The following is a 21,201-nucleotide window of genomic DNA, read 5'->3' on the forward strand; positions in this document are numbered from 1 at the left end:
CTTAGAAGCCAAATTGGTGTTTCCGGGGTTTGTGAGACGGCAGTAAACCCTTTTGTTCGTTCTATTGAATGGGGTGATATTAGCTTGAGCAATGGTGGATAAACCAGAAAGATCGGTTGATGTCTTTGAATGTTTGCACATTTTTAGACAAATAGTTGAGATTGTAATATAGCACATTCACAAGGGATCGTTGTTCATAATGTTCGACCTTCGTGCTTTGTCATGTCCTCGTTTATCACATTTCCTTCATTGAATCTGCATCTTCTTCGGATTCGGGATCGGATTCTGTCGGGATGCATTAAATAGCCAAAATATGGAAGAAGTTAAGGGTTTGTCCTCTACTTTGCCCTTGACATGCATCAACAACGTAGGCTGATAAAAGATTATGTACAAACTCCAACAAATGCTTTATCTGAAGCTAGTTGCATGCAGTCGGGCTCAGTTTGTCCAAGGAATGCTCAATTAGAGGAGAGCGAAGAAAATAAAATTGACTTATTTGTTATAGTTTGCTGGATTAACATCCGAAGATTGTCTATTTTCTATTAATTTCTTATTTCAGTTACTTTTTTTTTTTTTTTTTTTTTTTTTTTTTTTTTTTTTTTTTTTTTTTTTATACAAGTATTTTTTCGTGTCTGCAGTTATTCTGCCCTTTCAGCTCAAGAGAGAGAGACTAGAACTATGTCTAGTTTAAGACATCGAGTTCTTCCTCCACAGTTGCTACTAAGGTGGCCGAAGGAAGCTTCGTTTTGTTTGTGGTTGTTGCTTCCTGAGCCAAATAGTCGTCCAAAAATGGGGTAATCTCTCGGTTTTTAATTCACCGTTATTTATATAATTTCTGTTCTTGGTTCTCACTGTCCCTTGCTGTTTGAATATGTTTTTCTTTTCATTAACATTATGGAGCATTTTCTTTATTAATATGATTGAAGTACGTACTCGGATTAATGTTTTAATATGCTGGAAAGTAAAAAAAAAAGGAAAGAATTGCCCTTTTTTGAATCTTATGGTCCGGCTTCACGGAATTAGGTTTTAAGTTTTGTGACTAAAGTGTAAGCCATGGCGTGCATATTAAAGCAGTCTTATCATAATATTGATAATAATTTTGTATTAATGTGTGAATTTATGCATTCAACAATGTATTTATTAGGCAAGTTGAATCGAGGTATACTTATGAAAGAATAAGACACTTTGAAGATTTTAGTCCATCACATGGAAAATTTTGCCTGGGGTTTTCTCGATACTGGAATGAAGAATGAGGTGTAATCCCTTGATTAGAGACACGATATTCAAAACACACGTCTAATAGGTGTAACCGTGTAATCCCTTGATCACATGGAAAATGTTAGAACCCTATCTTATTTTCTTGTAGTGTTTCTTATGGATAATGGCGTGTCTCGTTTTTTGTCTCCCCGGAATAAATCTCATTCGCACTACCTTTAATTAATTTTATGTCATCATTGCCGTTTTGGAAGTACTAATATTGTTTCATTGTGTAACAGTGAGTTGTTACAGAGCGAGTTTCTTAATGAACCAAGGGATAATCTGGAAGAACGTGAAGCGGCAATAGAGCTCCGGGAGAGAATAGAGGAGGAGGAGTTACTGGTGGAATTCCTTTTGCTTGTACAACGAAGGAAACAGGAAGTCGCTGATAGGTTGCAAGATACTATTTCTTTTCTGTGTTCCGACATTGCAGAAGTTATGAAGCAGCAAGCAATCTTAAAGGAAAAGGGAAACTCATGCATGGAACCAGGGAAAGATGACAATTCTACATCGAATCTTCCCTCAATAAATATTGTCGATATTGATGATTCTTCTAGCTTGGGATCTAGAAAACGATTTAGACCAGGACTTAGGGTTCCAAATGTTGAAGAATGTGGTGATAATCTAGAAACACGTCAAAAGTCTGATACACAGACTGAAAATCGAGAAAGTTTTCTCCAGAAAAGTTCTCGGTTGATGAAAAACTTTAAGAAACTCGAGGCAGCATATTTTTTAGCAAGGTGCAGACCAGTGAAGCAATCCGGGAAGCCATCATGTAGACAAACACCATTGAATAGTGATGGCCGAGGATCGATTGTTATGACCGAAAGAAGTTCCGTCAATAATTTAACATCGAAAGAGAGCTGTAGCGAGAGCTTGGAAAGTGGATGGATAAACCCATTCCTTGAGGGCTTGTGCAAGTATCTATCTTACAGCAAGTTAAAAGTTAAGGCAAATTTGAAACAAGGAGATTTATTAAATTCTTCTAATCTGGTATGCTCTCTCGGATTTGATCGCGACGCAGAATTTTTTGCTACAGCTGGTGTAAATAAGAAGATTAAAGTATTTGAATGCGATGCGGTCATAAATCAAAATCGTGACATCCACTATCCTGTGGTTGAAATGGCTAGTCGTTCAAAGCTAAGCAGTATATGTTGGAATAGTTATATTAAAAGTCAGATTGCATCGAGTAACTTTGAAGGAGTGGTGCAGGTACGTACAGCATTCAATTACCATTCATCGTTCGGTTGTCTTTTTGCTGTATCTAAATCCGTATCTTGACCATTTTTCAGGTGTGGGATGTCACAAGAAGTCAAGTACTCACTGAAATGAGAGAACACGAGAAACGCGTATGGTCCATCGACTTTTCATCAGCAGATCCAACAGTTTTGGCTAGTGGGAGCGATGACGGCTCTGTAAAGCTATGGAGTATCAATCAGGCAATTCTACTTTTGCACTTGATGGATGTCAGCTTTGAAAATAAACGTAGTACAGTCATCTAATTTCTTGTCGTGTATAGTTTATTCTCGATGTATGATAAGTTTTTCTCTTACCTGGGATGCTACTGCAGGGAGCAAGTATTTGTACCATCAAGACAAAGGCCAATGTTTGCTGCGTCCAGTTTCCTTCCGAATCTGGTCGTTCTCTTGCATTCGGATCAGCTGATCATAAAATTTATTACTATGATCTTCGAAACTCTAGGATTCCTCTGTGCACACTAGTTGGACACCATAAAACCGTGAGTTACGTCAAGTTTGTTGATGCAAATACTCTCGTGTCTTCTTCCACGGATAATACTTTGAAGCTTTGGGATTTGTCAGTGAGCAATTCTCGGGTTATTGATACTCCCGTTCAGTCCTTTACCGGCCACATGAATGTAAAGGTATATTAACTCATGCAATGTCAAAATTTGTTTCGACTTGATTATTATGCTAAGTACATTTTGTTCTTGTTATAGTTTATTCGGTTTGCTCGAGTTTGTTTTTATTCTCATGATTGTTGCAGAACTTTGTGGGCTTGTCGGTATCCGATGGTTACATTGCTACTGGCTCCGAGACTAATGAGGTGATTCATATCTTCTCACATTTGTTTTAATAGTCTTAAAAGCTTTTTTGAATCTTACATGGAATCTCTACCTTGTCCAACGAGGCATTCATTCTGTCGGGTAGGGATTTATGTTTTAGCACTCACTGGCAACTCTATTTTATAGGTATTCATATACCATAAAGCTTTCCCGATGCCAGCGTTGACATTCAAGTTCAACAACATGGATCCACTTTCTGGACAAGAAATGGATGATGCCGCGCAGTTTATCTCGTCTGTTTGTTGGCGTGGCCGGTCTTCTACCCTAGTAGCTGCAAATTCCACCGGGAATATCAAAATTCTGGAGATGGTTTAGTTTGGCCTACTTCTCTTGGATTCATCATCCATGGTTGAAGCAAGAACACAAACAAAATCCGTGCTCCGTGCTGGCACAAAAACTTCGAACGAATAAGGACAGGTATCAGACATTGGGGAGTATTAAAAAGAGTATAGCATTTGAGCAAAAAACAAAAACATTTTTGGCTGTAGATGATAACAGATGCAATTAACATGAAGATTGAGAATGACTTCATCAAATATGTGTAGATAAAACTCAAAAAGGAAAAGAAAAAGACAGCAATTGAATCCTCTTGTATATTTTGTAATGCTTATATAGTTCATAGTCATTTTTTAGCAATTATATTTAATTTATGAAGCTATTCATAAATATTTTGATGTTGATCAAGTTCATGGGGAAGCAGAGTAGGCAAAGATGATGACCCGGATTTGAGAATCCACCCAAAACTATCCAAACCGTAAATCTGAACCCGAACTTGAACAGGATCTAATGATAATCAAGATTAGGTCAAATGAGCAGTGTTATTATTGAAGTTTTCCTATTAGATACAATTTTTTTTACTGATGTTTGTATGCCTCGTTGATTCAATTTCTCCATATAATTAAATCTATCTACACTGATCTTGACCGTTATTAGCTTTCATAGCTAACCTAGCTATGAGTTGGCAAAGCCTTTGAGCTCCTGGACCTGGCTTGATCTTGTTCGAGTCCCCAACTTCTGAACATGTTGGTTTTTCGGAACACCAAGCGCCAGGAGTGAAACTCCCCTTTGCCCTGCCAAGCAAATCTGCATCAATCTTGTCCAAGACGGGATCATCGTGTTTGAATTTCCGGGCAAATGCTGCGTTGCTCCGTATCATCTTATCTGTGTCATTAATGTTAAGGATGTGTGGGTGTTGTTTCGGGGGATTATCCCACGAAATATAATGCAAATCATGGTTGACAACCGTCTTGGCAAACTCGGGAACGTTGCATACGACTGTCTGAAAGTAGCCTTCAGGGGAGGAGACGAAGTTTGTGTAATACATGAGAAGTGTTCTTGGTAGATTATCCCAACCCCAAACACAGAACTCTACAAATGGACGAGATAAAACTGTCCATGCCGAACCTGCAATCAAAGGTGTTCCGAAACAGTCAACCGCAAATCTTGTAAGCTGAAACAAATGTACCGTTTATGTTCTGAACACGAGTATTAACCAGTAAACAGTTTAAATGCTGTAGGCAATGTTCTCCTTGGTGTGGCCAAATATATATCAGACTTGGTTGACATGTAAAGTCCAGGATCTACAATCAAAGGCATAGCTCTTTCATTCCTGCAGAAACAACAGGCAAAACATTTTGGCCTTATAGGCATACGTAAAGATCTTCCGATTGAGAACGAACAAGGGAGACAACTTACGCTTTCCAACCAAGATTGCTCGTGTGCTCTATAAAGTTAAGGTTCCGGTTTAAAGCAGAAAATGTATAAACAAGATCTGCAGATCACAATCTAATAGATCAACAGGTGCCGATGTAGAATCGAAAAACTCAAAACTTAGGCATATGATTAGAGACTAACCATCTTGAGTCACCAGAGGATAATCTGATGCACTGAGATTTATAAACCAATCCCAATCTTTGTTTCTCTTAAGAAGAACAGCACAAGCATGGAGTGTATTAGCAACCATTGTAGGCCCTCTATAAGTAACCATATTAGCCTTACTGATCATATAAACATTCCCAACTTTGTTGAAAACTGTATGGTTATCGATCCGGGATGCAAGCGCTAATCTTTCCTCAGGTGGTGCCTCGAGGTCCAAATGAACTACGTATTCGTTCCGCGGATGGTACAACGCATGAAGCGTCCTCCAAAGCTTTTCCAAATCACCTTTTGATCCCGAAACCAAATAAGCAAAACGAGGTAACGTCGGACCAGGAGGTGGCGGTGTACCTAACTCGATCTTCGATTCAGCATATTCCGACATCCTTTGATGAGCCGAAAAAATGGGGAAAATCGAGTTGAATTTGTGAACCGAAGATACAAGCCCCATATTTAAGGAAGTAACAAAAACAAACGCACATACTAGTGAACTAAGCACAACAGGGCACACACATTTCTTCTCCATTTTCGAGGACGCCATTGTTAGACCTTAAATCTTCAGCTTATCATCAACATAAAATATAGAATTCAATTGCAAATGGTACCCAAAAGTACCATAAATCTTCAAATCAAGACCTTTCCTCTTATATACATATTCCAAAATATACCTCTGTATAGCTGTTTAAATGCACAAACAAGAATCATATTAGTTTATAATAAAATAGAACATAGCTTGTAATGCTAATTCCCTTATCATAAAGAAACTGAAAACTTTTCAAAGAATTATCAAAGAGTATGAAGTATAGAACAAACAAAGAAAAAGGTGAACGATATAATATGAACAATTAGTTAAACATGCAGTGTCATTAAGCTACTCTATGGTATCTGGTTTCTGAAGAAAAGTTATTATAAAGCAAATGATTTTATTCAACTTTCATATTGCATAACAAATAAAATAAAATAAAATATGAATTAAAATTTGTATACATTAAGAAAAACCCAGAAAATCAACTCTTTGACAAAATAAACAAAACCCAAATCTTTAAAATATATATATATATATATCAGAATCAGATAGCTATAAAGCTATCAGTGCAAGCAAAGTAAAAGTAAATATTTAATGGATAAAAAATCACAAAGTTCAATGAATATAGGACTGATTACATAGCATTTGGAGCAGAATCAGAATTAATTTTTTTTTAAAAAGTTCAATGAATATAAACTGAAATCTAAAATCAAAAAAACTTTAAAAGAGTATGAAAATTTAAGGAACAAACCTGATATTTTGTAGTGGTAAACAGAAAAAAAGAGAGTACAAGTTGGAAGAAAAAGAACTCCCAAAGTTTTATTTTTTATGAATTGATGTGATAAAGAGAAGAGTTTTTAAGTTAGTAAAAAAAATTCTTCTTCTTCTTCTTTTTTTTTCCCCTTTAATCTGTATCTAAGGCTTTGGAGTTTCCGGTAATCCACAAGAGTTCTTTGGATTGACCATGGACTGCAAAAATTTGCAAAAAGAAATTGAAGCAGACCTTGAACACGACAAGTTGCACAGACTCTTTTATTTTATTTGCCTAACGTAGGAGTCGTATATTCATATTTATTGGCAATTCAGATTTGTTTGAACGTTTGTTATTAGGTTAAAATATGGTTCAAGTCCCTGTACTCTTTTATTTTTGAAATTTAATCTTTTTACTTTTCAAATTTTAAAATTCAAGTTTAGTTGTTAAATCCGTTTAAATTTTTTTTATAAAGTCATGGGTGAGACATTTTAAAATTAAAAAAGAAGAAGAAAATATTCCATTGATAGCTATATAATGAAAAATTAATATTGTAATGAACATGAATTTAATAATATTAACAATTAGACTTACATTTTTTAATCTGAAATGTACATATTTTGTTATTTTGTTGAAGATAATGTAATGCTTGTAAATTATATATATATATTAATGTAAAAAGTCATGGGACAAAGTGATAAAACAAGAATTAAGATTAAAACGATAAAAAAATAAATATTTGGAGTTAAATTTATTATTATGTTAATTTTTTTATCTAATTAAACTCAAGTATGAGTGGTTTGGCAAGAAAAGAAATATAATTATAATGGATTATTGTTGTAGATTTAAAAACAAATTCCAAACTTAAAACATTATCTATGTTTGAGGTTTGAATTTAGAAAGTTAAAGTTTATTATAAGTTCGGTACCACGTTAAAAAGTTTATTTTAGTCCTTCTACCGTTAAAAAGGAAAATTTTACTTTATGTACATTTGAAAAACTGACATTTTAGTTCTTACATGTTAATTTTACCATTAATGGAATAATATTGTTTAACGGTGGTTAATGTGGCATTAAAATATTAAATCAAATTAAAAGTTTACTGGTCTTGAAAATAAATAGAATTATGTGGCTTAACGGTGAGACCAAACTACAATAATTTAAACATAACAATTCTGTAAAAAAAAAAAACTAATAGAATTGAAAACAATTTGGGGTAAAAGAAAAATCAATTTCTTAACCTTTTAATGTGATTTAATTTTATTTAATGCCAAGTGAGGCACCACTAAATTATATCATTCCGTTAACGATAAAGTTAACATGTAAGAACTAAAATATTAACTTTTCAAATACAAAAATTAAAATGTTGTTTTTGATAATATAAGTACTAAAATAAATTTTATGATACAAATTAGACTAAAATCGAAGATAAAAAAAACTAAATCTACATATAATAGTTTAAAAGTCATGCATTAATTTCCAACAAAAACGCATTAATCAATTTATAAAAATGCTTTCATTAAATAATAAAAAGAAAACTCCCCTATTTTGCTATTAAATTTAAATCATTATGATCAAAGCCAACAGATTATGATGGAAATTTATATGTTTTATCCATTGTTCTATCATTTTCATCGCCAAACAAATATAAAGAACAAAAATAATATAAATTTTAATCACTGAATTATGTCTAATTTTATCATTATAAAATTGCTATATTTAATTATTATATTAAATAAATTATTGTTTTTAATTTATTAGGAATCATCAAATTAAGTTATTAATTACTATATTGAATTGCAAAAATCTTTTTTTTTAGTTTCTTATTAAACTTTAAATTTTACTTGTTATTTGTAAAAGATGATTTTTGGATTGTGATGAAATTACCATTACACTTTAGTATATATGAATTAAACATATTTAATATACATGTCATATTCAAATGTAATTTTTTTCCTTAAAATTTGTAAAATAATTAATAATTGATATTACATTTATATTAAAAAATTTGGAAAGTGGCATCACAATTGTCATTAAGATATATGATTTATCCAACCATTAAATTAAACACTTTCAATCTAATACGCCACTTAGGTATAATATGACACATGTTACCTTAATGGAGAAACTTAAACATGCTTAAATTAAGGCTTGTAATGTTGGTATATTTTTGCTTCTGTCTGAGTATTTCACACTACTCTCCACGTTTCAACTTCTTTTTTCTGTTAAAATAACACAATAAAGATGATGATGATGATGTGATGGGATCTGTTTCCCAATCATTACGCCACGTATCATCGTTGATTGGCAGGCGTCTGATTCTGATTTGGAGGCGGAGAAAAGGGAATTTCATGTTGACTGGTAACCGGCTTCCACTGCCAGTCCACCCAGATTTTATGCGGATCGATCCAACATTTTTTGACTTCTTCACCTTTAAGTTCGTGGGCTTATCTTCATTCCTAATCAATCTTATCAACCTTTTCCTACATGTCATAATTTCAGATAATTTGAGTCCTGTGTAAAATTTGTAAAAGTTTTAACTAAAAATATTAAATAAAAATGAGGTTGATTTAAAATATGGACCAGGCTTAAGTCTTGAATGTTTAAATTTAAATATGAGTCCGATCTGTTTTTATATTTTTAATATATTATATAATATTACTTTTATATATGATATAATTTATAACACATACACAAATTTAATTTATAACAATATATAATATTACAATGTAAACATAAAAAAAATATTAAGATATCTATATAAATTTAATAAATGAAAAATATTAAATTGAAAGTAATATAAATGCATTTAAAAAAAATAATGTGAGTGAGATTAAAACAAGTTTTAATTAGTCATTTATAAATATGGGTGAGTTTAGGTAAATTTTTAAGCCCATATTTTAAGTTGAATTGAGCTTAGACAAATATAAAGTATATTAATATCATTTTTAAGATTAAATTAAACCTGATCCAATCATAAATACCTCTTGTCGAAATCATAAGCATAATATAAATACGATATATTTAAATATTGTTAATATATTAAATTTGATTCGTATTTAAAATCTTGGATTAAACCTATCGAAAGGTTGTGTTAATCACATAAATTTGAAGGTGTTTTGAGTAAAAATATTAGATATAGAATGTGAATTTGGAAAAAAATATAATTAGACATGTATGTTGGAGTTTGAGTACTAATACTTAAAAGCCAAAATCTAACTCCATGACTTGTTTTCAAGTTTGTATTTTCTTTTTATTATTCTATAATTTTTTGATATAATATTGAAGGTAAGGGATGTGTTAACAAAGTTTGAACTCGTGCCAAATAGATATTTGATAAAAACTTTAACTACTGCTCCATTTAATTCGAGACTTATATATTATTATATAATTTATATTATATGATAATTAAAAAGTTTGTTAAATTGTTTATATTTATAAGGGATAAATCTCAAAACTATATATGAAATTTGATTTTATGTAATTTTATATATAAAATTTTGATTTGATCAAATTCTCATAAATTATTAATTGCATATACAAATAATTATATTTATACAATAGAAAAATAAATTGATGTATTTATTTCTGTAAATATGTATGATTGAATCAAAATTAAATTTTCTTATATATATTTGAACCACAATAAAAAATTAATGTGTAATCCCACCAAATCAAAATTCATATATAATTTATTTCTTTATCATAAAAATAGATATGTTTAACAAAATTTGATACTCATGAGCTGGGCTTCAAACAGATATATGAGGTTGAAATCATACATAAATCCGATCCGGTGGATAAACATGGCTTGTTAGATATATTTAATAAATTTATTCTGATTATAGTGATATAATTATAACTATAGAAGAAAACATAAAACCCACGAATAAGCCTACTTTTTTTTTTATTTCGTTTATTGTTGTCAAGGAAAAAACTTCATTTTCTATAAATTTTATACGGTAATATGTGCATTAAATCTTAATTTAAAATTTTCATATTATTTATAGTTATTTTTATAGAATATCGGTGTAGAGTAGAAGTCAACTCTTTTTAGAGAAATCTTTGAAGCATTACTTGTTTGGGATTGACCGAATTATTAATAAAAAAATTTTGCCCTCGAAAGGAGTTGAAATTTTACGTGTGATCTAATGAGATATTCTCATTCTGTGAATTCATCCCAAATAACTTTTTCAAACACTCCAATTTTTTTTATAAAATCAAGATACAAAGTCTCAACACATTCAACGTACTTTTTTTCAAGTTTATATTCTTTAAAATCATCGGCATCTCTCAATCTAATAATATTTTAAACTTGTCACACGTTTACTAAATATCATATGGAATTACCAAAAGTAAAATCAAACCTCTAACACACAAATATGAAAGATCAACTCACAAACTAACTCTAAGTTGAAATGTAAGATCAACCAACAATTTTACACTAAGTGAATATTTATTGTAATCAACAAAGCAAAGTTTTTCAGCAGCGGAATCTTGAAAACCTCTAGAAGTGCAAAGCAAAGAACAACACAACCTCCTCCTCCTCCTATTGTATGCATGTATCTAGACATGAAATACTAGTATTAATTATGACTTTTATAATGTTATATAAACACATAAAAAATGAACTAAAAAGAAAGAAAAAGGACAGAAGCTAGCTAGATTTGCAATTGTATGATAAAAGACTTACCTACATTATTATGGTTTTAAACAGGCACCCAACCCTGTATTCTGTCATCCCAGACCTTGACCAAGGGTCGAAGAACGCTCTTAACATCGAAATTAGGGTGATCCCACTCCAGTGATTTCCACCAATCTCTTGAATCCACACGGATTTCTTCGAGAGGATTAGACAGATATGGTTTTCCTTCCTCATCAGTCTCAAGCTGTGGAAGATAATAGAGGAATCTGCTTTACTTTTGGACAATGTTCTATTTCAATGAATTCGAGCATATCTATCACCCCATTTTCACTGCAATTCCCCTCAATAGTTTGGGAAAAGCAAATTTGATGGTACTTGTTCCTTCTTTTTAAGGGAAGAAAATGTGCCACCCGATGAATCTCCGACACTAGCTCTAACCACGACATTCAGATTTATTAAAGGTCCTAGTCTCAAGGACTCGAGCGTTTGAAGCAGATGGCATTTGGATGAAAATACATTCCTTCAAATCAGTTGCATCCCTCAATCCAGTATCGTTTAAACTTCTCACACCCTTGCAATGCTTTGGAAGTACAACTGCATCTCCAGGATTAATTTCAATACTATCAAAATTGACCATTTTCCTAAAATTCGAGCGGCCATACCATAGGACCGTTCTGGATTGAAGGAATTGAAACCTTTTAGCTTAACAATATGCAATACTGTTCTTCGTCAACCTTTTTCTTTTTTGAGTCAATACTCAGCAGTCCAATAGTTGTAGAAGTGGTGGGGGAAGGGGGGGGGGTAGTTGGGTCAATTCTAACGTTATGTTGATTGACGTCATTTCCTTAAAATTTATTGGAAGACAAATAATATTGATGCATTTAAATATATTTTTATAAATAATACGTTTATGACTCATTTTTAACTAAAATGCTTTTGTTTAATGTTTAGGGTAATTATTATGAAATAAAAAAAAATTAACTCTACTAAAAATATACCTTTTTCTCAATACTTAATTTATTTTATCACAAATATTATCTAAATTATTATTTTCCAAATTGATACCTCCATTAATAAAATCATTAAGTTTAATTTTAAAAAAAATTTAACTCACAAATCGATATTTAAATTATTTAAAACCTAAATTTTTTTTTTTTTGGTTATAAATGGTATCTAAATTATATTTCTTTTCCAAGTAGATATCTATGATAGTTTCATCATTAGTCAAGCTATTAAATTTATTTAAAAAAAATAGATAATCAATTAAAAATAGCCACTGGAAAAACATAAAAAAATATTGTAGAGGCTCAATTTGGCCCGGGCCCAAATAAGATAACAACCAAAAATAAAAATAATATACAGATGAGTCCATTAATAGTCTAATTTTACAAACCCAAAACACAAGCCCAAATACAAAGAGAAGCCCAGTGGCCCAAATCTTAAAACTAAGATAAGAAACCCTAGTTGCCCTAGCCCCTTGCCACGCCACTCCTCGACATGTCAGCTGACGCGGTGCCCGAGACTTCTGCCCTTTTCACCAAAACGGTAACAGCCCTAGCCCCGTTGACTTCCACTGCCCTTGTAAGAAGAGAAAAAAAAAAGAAAAAAGAAAAAAGGCACAAGAGCAAGCAATTAAAAGCAAAAAATAAACAAAAATATTGTAATATATTCGGTTATAAAGACCAAAAACTATTGTAACAAAGGGGGGATTGAATAGAAAAATTGAATACAAACGTTAAGCAAAAAGAAGGTGATTCATTTTGTTTTTTGTTTTTAGATTAAAAAAAGCATAATAAGTAAATATAAAGTTTTTTTTTACCTGTCGCTTTGCTTCACGCCATCGTCGGAGGTTTCCTCCGATCCCAAAAGGCATCAAACCCATTAGGGTCTCATTTGGGCTTCGACAAAAAAAGGACAAGAAGGGCGTGCGATAAAAAAAGAGAGGAAAAATCGAAAGCTTTTTTTGATATTTTTTTAGTTTAGGAGGCTTCGCCTTCAGATTTGGGTCTAGGAGGGTCGAAGGGGCTGAAAATGCATTTTTTTTTTGTAACTCTGGCCACCGGAGGTGATGGTCGCCTTCGTCGATGACCAGTGGCCACGATGGCTTGCGACGACTCAATGGCTAGACTAGGGGAGGGTTGAGAGAAAAAAAGGGGTTTAAAGGTTTTTTTTTTAAATCTAAGCTGAAATGAATTTTTTTTAAAAAAATTGGCTTATATACAGTACCAAACAGCGTTGTTTTGGCTAGGGTTCATAAGTCCTAAAACAGTGTCGTTTCAAGCCCAACCCACCGACCCGACCCAGACCCTCTGGGATCCGCGTGTTTTCGTGGCAAGGGTCTAATTGTTGCCCTAATCCTTCCGCCTTTTAAGCGCTTTTCAATATAGTCCTATTTCTGGGTTTTTTTCCTTTTTTAAAATTATACCACTTAATTTTGGATTTTTTTTATTTTGGTCCTCTGGCCATTGGTTACTCTTAGAAACGACGCGTTTACTTGGGTTTGGAATAATTTCCCATTTGGTCCCTATACTTTTTTGCGTGTTTTATTTTAGTCCTTTATTTTGGTTTATTTATTTATTTACATAATTTATACTTTAAATTTCATCTAAATTTCAATTTAATCATTCATTTAGTTAATTTCAAACCTTTAATTACTGTTTTTATTTTTAATTTTTTAACACTTCAAATTTATGTTGTTTATATTTTTTTTATTTTTTATGCATTTATAGCTAGTTATTACATATTTTTATTTATTTATTTTGGTATAATAATAATATGATTATTGCCATTAGTATTATGAATTGATACTTTATTTATTATTATGATTGCATTATTATTACGGTATTTATTTATTATTTTAATAAAGAAGTTTTGTAACACCCCTTACCCGTATTCGACACTGTAATAGGGTACGAGGCATTACTAGAACACATACACTTGTAAACGTATTTAACCGAGTTATAAAATTTCATCTAAATTAAAACTTTCAAAATAATTATCATACTTCTATAACTTTTCACAATATATCCTCAAAATATTATAATCATAATAATTAAGGCGTACGAGACCCGATACATACTCATGCAATTCAATACTTCATTTCCATTTCATTCAATGCTTCATTTCCATTTCATTCAATTCGCAATTTCTCATGCTCACAATTTAAATCATATCACTAGCAATTTCCATTTAATTCACGTATAATTCAATGACATTAAGTTCAACACTAATACGTATTTACCATTTAACTCAACGTTTATCGATTATACCATTCAATAACACATTTATGAAATTCTCAATTTTGCAATGAAAATATTACTTTAGCTTAAATAACAACATCATCCTGGTATAAATACACTACCACTTATTCATTTACTTTAATTCTTTTGGACCCATTTGTCACTTACCATCCTTAATCAAATTAGGGAACGGTTACGGAAAATTGAGTACTTCACTTCCACTTTGCCATAGTATAACTATGGTCTTACGTATGATCAATTATTACTTGTCCCTGATCAGATAAGTGTAGCTAGGCTACCACTTATCACTTTGTCACTTGATCAGATAAGTGTAGCTAAGGCTACCACTTATCACTTTGTCACTTGATCAGATAAGTGTAGCTAAAGCTACCACTTATCACTTTGTCACTTGATCAGATAAATGTAGCTAAAGCTACCACTTATCACTTTATCACTTGATCAGATAAGTGTAGCTAAAGCTATCACTTATCACTTTGTCACTTTTCACTGATCAGAAGTACTTAAATCAAGCGTTCCGCTCAATTTGATCATTTATTTAGTTTTTGCATTTTTATTTAATTCTCATTTCATCAATAAATATATATTTCATCATACATTATATAATTCATGAAATTAACATTTAATCATTAAATTTCAGCCATATGAACTTACTTTTCATTATCTATCCACACTCGTTTTCTGTGCACATCACACAAGATATAAACATATCATTCAACCATAGTCGCAAGCTAGTGTATTTAAACATAACTCTTTTTGAGGCTAACCACATGATAATCTATTTCAATGCATAACTTATAAATTTAACGTGGCATAGTCTAGCCACTACTTGGCCAAAGCCTAAGCATGTATACCAAATATGTTAGCCAAATACATATATAGCATAAGTATTATAAGTATGGATGAGCACAACATTTATTCATGTATCAGGCTTACCAACATGTGTTAATTCATAAACCATTCATGACATTATTTCATGCCAAATCATATACCGAATATACCATACACACACATACTATGAAACTTTATTTTCACATATGAGCTTAAACTATGACCAATAATGCACAAATATAAGCATCGTTTCTATTTCATCGTTTATCAATTATAATAAAGTATATGACCAATTATACACAAATCATTCATATATTTCCCAATTTCCCTCCTCCTCCTCTCCATTCCACATCCTTAATGTGTATAACACACTTAAGCAACATTAACTATAATTTCACTATTCACTCACATGTATATTCAAAGCTGTTTATCCGAGTCAGAGTCACTAAATTATTTTTATCCGAAGCTACAGAGCTCAAAATTAAGATCCGTTAATTTTTCCTAAAACTAGACTCACATATCTTCTTACCATAAAATTTTCGGAATTTTTGGTTTAGCTAAATAGTACAGTTTATTCTTTAAATTTTCCCCTGCTTTGCTGTTTGACAGTTCTGACCACTCTTCACTAAAAATTAAATATCTCATTGTACATAATTTGGATGATATTTTCGTTTATTTCTTCTGAAAATAAACTCATTAAGGATTCTAAACATATAAATTATAACTCATAATAATTTTTTTACAATTTTTAATGATTTTCCAAAGTCAGAACAGGGGAACCCGAATTCATTCTGACCTTATCTCACAAAATCTATTATATCTCATGATTTATAATTCCATTGCTTACACCGATTATTTTTTAAGAAACTAGACTCAATAAGATTTAATTTAATATTTTATTCATCCTCTAATTAAATCTCTACAATTTTTGGTGATTTTTCAAAGTTAAACTACTGCTGCTGTCCAAAACTGTTTTAGTGCATGATGTTAATTACCATTTTTCCCCTAAGCTTTCAATAAATGATAATTTCATCCCTGCGAAATTAAGCTCTCAATTGAGCTGATTTTTCTCAATCAACACTTTATTATATCACTTTAAACTACTTTATAACCTTTGGAAATCAAAATTTTAGTACTAGACTTTAATTTCAAACCTTTTCACAATTAGGTCCTACAAATCAAATTCTATTGAAATTACCTAATAAAATCATCTCATAAACAAATTAAAGCTTCAATTTCATCATATATCATCATAAAATTCCAGAAAATATTCATAGCAACTTTCAACTTCTTTCATAGAATCAAAAACTAATGAATTCGACAAGTGGGCCTAATTGTAAAAGTCACAAAAACACAAAAATTTCAAGAAATAGTCAAGAATTGAACTTACTTGTAGTAAAAATATGGAAAACCAGCTTGAAGAAACCCTTCTATGGTGTTTTAGCTGATGAGAATGCAGAAAAATGAAGAGAAATCTAGATAATTCCACTTTGGTCCTAACTTTATTAAGCAAATTTTGCAATATTCCAATTTTGCCCTTAATTCTCCTTTCTTTCTTGCTGATTTCATGCCTTTGCCGTCCAGCCCAAATAGACCTTGGGTCTATTTTCCTTTTAAGCCCTCTTCTTTTTATCATTTAAGCTATTTAATCATTTCCTATAATTTTGCATTTGTTACAATTTAGTTCTTTTTGTTCAATTAATTATCGGAACTTTAAAATTTCTTGACGAAACTTTAATAATAACTTTTAAACACTCAATAAATATTTATAAAAATATTTATGGCTCGGTTTAAAATCTCCGATGTCTCAATACCTCGTTTTTGATTCTAATTATTTTAATATTTATTTCTAGTGTACTATTCACTATTTAATTTTTTTTCCTAACTTCATATTTAACTTATACTCACTAAATTAATAATATTTTCTACTCATTTGTCAAATTTAGTGATCTCGAATCACTGTTCTGACACCTTTGAAAATTCAGGGCATTACATTTTTCCTCGTCGGATTTGTGGTCCCGAAACCACTGTTTCGACTAGGCCTAAAATCGGGTTATTACAAGTTTTACCCACATGATTATTTTATATTATCCTACTATCACTATATCAAATGTATTTTGTCCATTTTCATACTATGCCCAAATAAGTTAAATGCACATCACGTCAAATGTTACATTCATTTTACTCGATGCATAAAAGAGGAAAATTTTTAAAACGAGACAATGTTCTTTATTCCGAGAAGTTGTGCCATAACTTACGGGATTCGACTTTCTCTTCGAACCTAAATAACCGAACATCTTTTTTAAAACTAAAAACACATGAGATTTAAATAATAATTAGATAATGAGCAATTCTATTTTCGAAGATTCGAGATATCATGCCTATCTTACTGGATATGATCTTTTTATTTTGGTTCTCGAGATAAGAAGACATTTTACATAAGTTTTAATTTAGTTAAGTGATTTTAGAAGAACATCATGCAAAGAAGGATCATATTTTAATTCGAATTTTTAACTTTCAACACTAAGACATCAAGTCAATTAGGTACCAATTTTAGACATTATGAGGGTGCTAATCCTTCCTTATACATAATTAATTCCCGAACCCACTTCCTGAATTTTTGTAGATCGAAAATAATTTTAATAAATCTAATATTTTATTAAAATAATAAAATATCGAGATGATCCGATCACACCTAATAAAAAGGATTGGTGGCGACTCCATCTTCATTTTAAAGAATAAAAAGTCGATTCAGAAAAGGTTTCGACAAGTATTATTTTCTTTATATATTAATAATTAAAATTTTTATAAAAATTTAAAAAAATAGAGAAAATTGGTTCAGTTGGTTCAATCGTATCGATTTATGAAACAATCAATTCAACCCCTATTTCTAGATCGATACCATTTGTGATAAAAAAATTTAAAAACCAAGCTAAAAAAAAAGACATATAATTTAGATATTAATTTGTAAGTTAAACCAATAAAAGAATGCATATATAAATTGCTAAGTTTTATATAAAAAAAATCAGTTTTAAACATTTAAAACGAATTTTAAATCTCATGTCAATTAATTGAAAATTCACATAAATTTATTATTGAGTCACGCTGACATATTTGCCTTATGAACGTCCACTTGCTGCTACGAAAACCGTGGGAAACATGGTCAAAGTCAAAAGTTGAAATAATTATAAAAATTACATTTCAGTTTAGAAAATATTCTCTAAATGGAGCTACAATCTGTAGTTGCAGAGAAAATGCGATTCCTGTAGAAAAACAGGAATTAATGAAAAAACCTATAAAAATAATGGGAATAGAATGTAGTAAAACTATTATAAAATATAAAGCTGAAAATATACAAATCTACATAAACAATGTTAGATTTGTGATTTTTAAAATAGTATGTTTTCCTAACATGAAAGGAGATATATTATTAGGTAATAATTTTATTTGTAAGTACTTACCTTTTACTATTGATAAGCGTTCTATTTAGTTATCAGTAAAATAGTGTGTAATAAAAAATTTACACCTATCAAAATTAATTAGTTAATATTTATAATTTATTACTAATATTTGCTGATTTTTTAAGCAGGCCTAATGGATAGAGGTAAAAAGCCTCTACAAGAAATAGTTGGTGAATGGACTGTCGTTCATAAAAAGCCCAACAAAGGGAAAGCAGAATCAAACTCCAAACAAGGATTTGTACCTGCACAAATACCATTTTATCCTAATCAGAGAGCTAATTTCCGAAGAGCTCTTACCAGATTTTCATTATTTTTAGTTGAAAAAACAACTAAAGAAAATGAAGTTGAAGATTTATTATTAAAATCTATTTTATACAAAGAATGGGATGAATTCCAAATGAAATTCATGGGAATTCATGAAAATTAAGGAGATAAATAATCTTCTTGATATTTTCCAATTTTTTATTTACAAAGGGAAAAATACCCCTATTATGAATAAAATATTTAGAATCTGTTTATATAACAAATTTAGACAGATTTTACCAGTAGAAATATTCAATAAAATTAATTGAACTATCTTTTGATTTAAATAAAAGAAATGTGGTCCAAGGAGGAATCTATTTAGATTTGACTAATACTCCCATTTCAAACTATGAAAAAATTATAGATGATTGGGCACAGGCAATGACTATTGTTGTAAACAACAACACATGGTCAAAAGAAAAATTCTTAAATTACTTTGTTGGAACATTTCAAGGAGATGTTCTACAATTTCATGAACGGTAGTCCATTCACCAACAATTTCTTGTAGAGGTTTTTTACTTCTATCCATTGGGCCTGCTTAAAAAATCAGAAAATATTAGTAATAAATTACAAATATTAACTAATTAATTTTGATAGGTGTAAATTTTTTATTACACACTATTTTATTATATTCTTCAAGTGGTATTTCTACAAAATCTTCTTTTACTGATAACCAAATAGAATGTTTATCAAATAAAGTTCCTCTATTAATTTTAGATATTCAACTCTTTCTAGTTGATCATTACTAGTAGTAAATTTTTCTTTCCAATGTTCTATAAGGGTTTTATAGGACTGGAAATCATATTCTTTTTGTTTATCATCTTTTTTACATTTTTTATGTTTTTTATAATTTTTTAACATAGGTGACGACTCATCAGATGAAGTGTTTTCTTCATCGGATAAAACTAAAATATGATTTTTACCATTACCATAGTATAAAGGACCTAAATCTACATCGGACTCGATATTATTATTATTAAAGGCCTGATCTAATTTATTATTAACAACCTATGTTAAAAAATTATAAAAAACATAAAAAAATGTAAAAAAGATGATAAACAAAAATAATATGATTTCCAGTCCTATAAAACCCTTATAGAACATTGGAAAGAAAAATTTACTACTAGTAATGATCAACTAGAAAGAGTTGAATATCTAAAATTAATAGAGGAACTTTATGAAAAACATAAAGATCTTTTTAGTAGATATATATTGCAGAGGAGGCAATGATGAGTTTATTTGGTTTTTGGCGAGTGTTTGTAAAATATAATTTTTTTTAAGACTTTTGAGTTTAATGAGAGTAAACTCAAAAATTTTATTTGTTAAATTTAAAAGTTAAAAGTGTTAAAAATAAAGTATTAAAGAATCCCATGTGATGACCTAATGGTTAAGGGTATTCACCGTTTTAGATGTAATTTAGTTTTGAATCGCAATAATCACGTTTGTTGTTAGGGTTTTATCCCGTTATTGTAATTCAAAAAAAATATTAAAAAAAATTAAATGTTAAATTTAAGTTCTAAAATTAAATATTGAATGCTAGTTGAGAATCTTATTCTTATTTTAAACTGATGGTAAGAAAATAAGAAACGTTCAGAATTGCAAAGCAAGCAACACCACAACCTCCTCCTCTTCCATTATATGTATTGTAACACCCCGAACCCGAGACCGACACCGGAGTCGGACACGAGATGTTAACAAACTTTGAAAAATTTTTCCAGACACTGCCCAGTCTGAGTACTAGTCGCTTCAAAAATCATATCTTGAGTTTCACAACTCAAAAATCAGTTTTGTGATTTTTCCCTGAAACTAAACTCATGTCCCCACCTATGGATTTTTTTCTAGAATTTTTGGTCGGGCCAATTAGTACAGTTTATTAGTCAAAGTCTCCCATGTTACAGGGGTCGACTACACTGACCTTTTCCCATTACGACTGGGATATCTCTCTGCACAGAGCTTCAATACTGATGCCGTTTGTTTCTATGGAAACTAGACTCAGAGAGGAATCCATACATATATGGTATGACCCCTAATTATCTCTGGTCAATTTATAGTGAATTTCCAAAGGCGGAATAGTGAATCCAGAAACTGTTCTGGCCCTGTTCCACAAGAACCCGAATATCTCTTTCTGTACTGTTCCTATAATTGTTTCGTTACTTCCATATGAAAGTAGATTCATCAAGGTTCGATTACATAATTTATTCACTATTTAATTC

At 30.7% G+C, this 21,201-nt stretch overlaps 3 protein-coding genes across 3 annotated transcripts; 2 read left to right on the forward strand and 1 right to left on the reverse strand.

Moving 5' to 3' along the window:
* Positions 1–291: 291 nt before the first annotated feature.
* On the forward strand, positions 292–480 carry LOC121223434 (protein SPA1-RELATED 3-like; the record flags this gene model as incomplete). The annotated part of the gene is given in 1 exon segment (XM_041104865.1): positions 292–480. A coding segment is annotated over 1 exon segment (85 nt), but the record flags the coding sequence as incomplete, so codon positions are not given.
* A 161-nt stretch (positions 481–641) lies between these two features.
* Positions 642–3,972, forward strand: LOC107889384 (protein SPA1-RELATED 3). Its single transcript, XM_041104864.1, has 6 exons — positions 642–794; positions 1,497–2,469; positions 2,550–2,696; positions 2,828–3,139; positions 3,262–3,321; positions 3,467–3,972. Exons 1-6 carry the CDS (start codon positions 679–681, stop codon positions 3,653–3,655), a joined length of 1,797 nt encoding a protein of 598 aa, XP_040960798.1. The 5' UTR covers positions 642–678; the 3' UTR covers positions 3,656–3,972.
* Positions 3,973–4,139: 167 nt separating this feature from the next.
* LOC107889386 (beta-glucuronosyltransferase GlcAT14B) lies at positions 4,140–6,777 on the reverse strand. Its single transcript, XM_016813792.2, has 5 exons — positions 6,493–6,777; positions 5,195–5,893; positions 5,036–5,111; positions 4,834–4,949; positions 4,140–4,744 (listed from the first exon to the last, which is right to left on the reverse strand). The coding sequence occupies exons 2-5, from the start codon at positions 5,754–5,756 to the stop codon at positions 4,245–4,247; spliced, it is 1,254 nt and encodes a 417-aa protein (XP_016669281.2). The 5' UTR covers positions 5,757–5,893; positions 6,493–6,777; the 3' UTR covers positions 4,140–4,244.
* Positions 6,778–21,201: the final 14,424 nt, after the last annotated feature.

Source organism: Gossypium hirsutum, chromosome D11, assembly GCF_007990345.1.
Source record: "Gossypium hirsutum isolate 1008001.06 chromosome D11, Gossypium_hirsutum_v2.1, whole genome shotgun sequence".
In the NCBI taxonomy this organism is placed as follows: Eukaryota; Viridiplantae; Streptophyta; class Magnoliopsida; order Malvales; family Malvaceae; genus Gossypium; species Gossypium hirsutum.

What these genes read in the sequence shown, in the direction of transcription:
- LOC107889384 (XM_041104864.1), top strand. Translation starts at nt 679, where the DNA reads ATGTCTAGTTTAAGACATCGAGTTCTTCCTCCACAGTTGCTACTAAGG. An exon ending in AATAGTCGTCCAAAAATGGG is followed by an intron (nt 795 to 1,496) that starts GTAATCTCTCGG and finishes ATTGTGTAACAG; the next exon opens with TGAGTTGTTACAGAGCGAGT. An exon ending in CTGGCTCCGAGACTAATGAG is followed by an intron (nt 3,322 to 3,466) that starts GTGATTCATATC and finishes TCTATTTTATAG; the next exon opens with GTATTCATATACCATAAAGC.
- LOC107889386 (XM_016813792.2), bottom strand. Translation starts at nt 5,756, where the DNA reads ATGGCGTCCTCGAAAATGGAGAAGAAATGTGTGTGCCCTGTTGTGCTT. An exon ending in AGCAATCTTGGTTGGAAAGC is followed by an intron (nt 4,950 to 5,035) that starts GTAAGTTGTCTC and finishes TTGTTTCTGCAG; the next exon opens with GAATGAAAGAGCTATGCCTT. An exon ending in AGCATTTAAACTGTTTACTG is followed by an intron (nt 4,745 to 4,833) that starts GTTAATACTCGT and finishes CTTTGATTGCAG; the next exon opens with GTTCGGCATGGACAGTTTTA.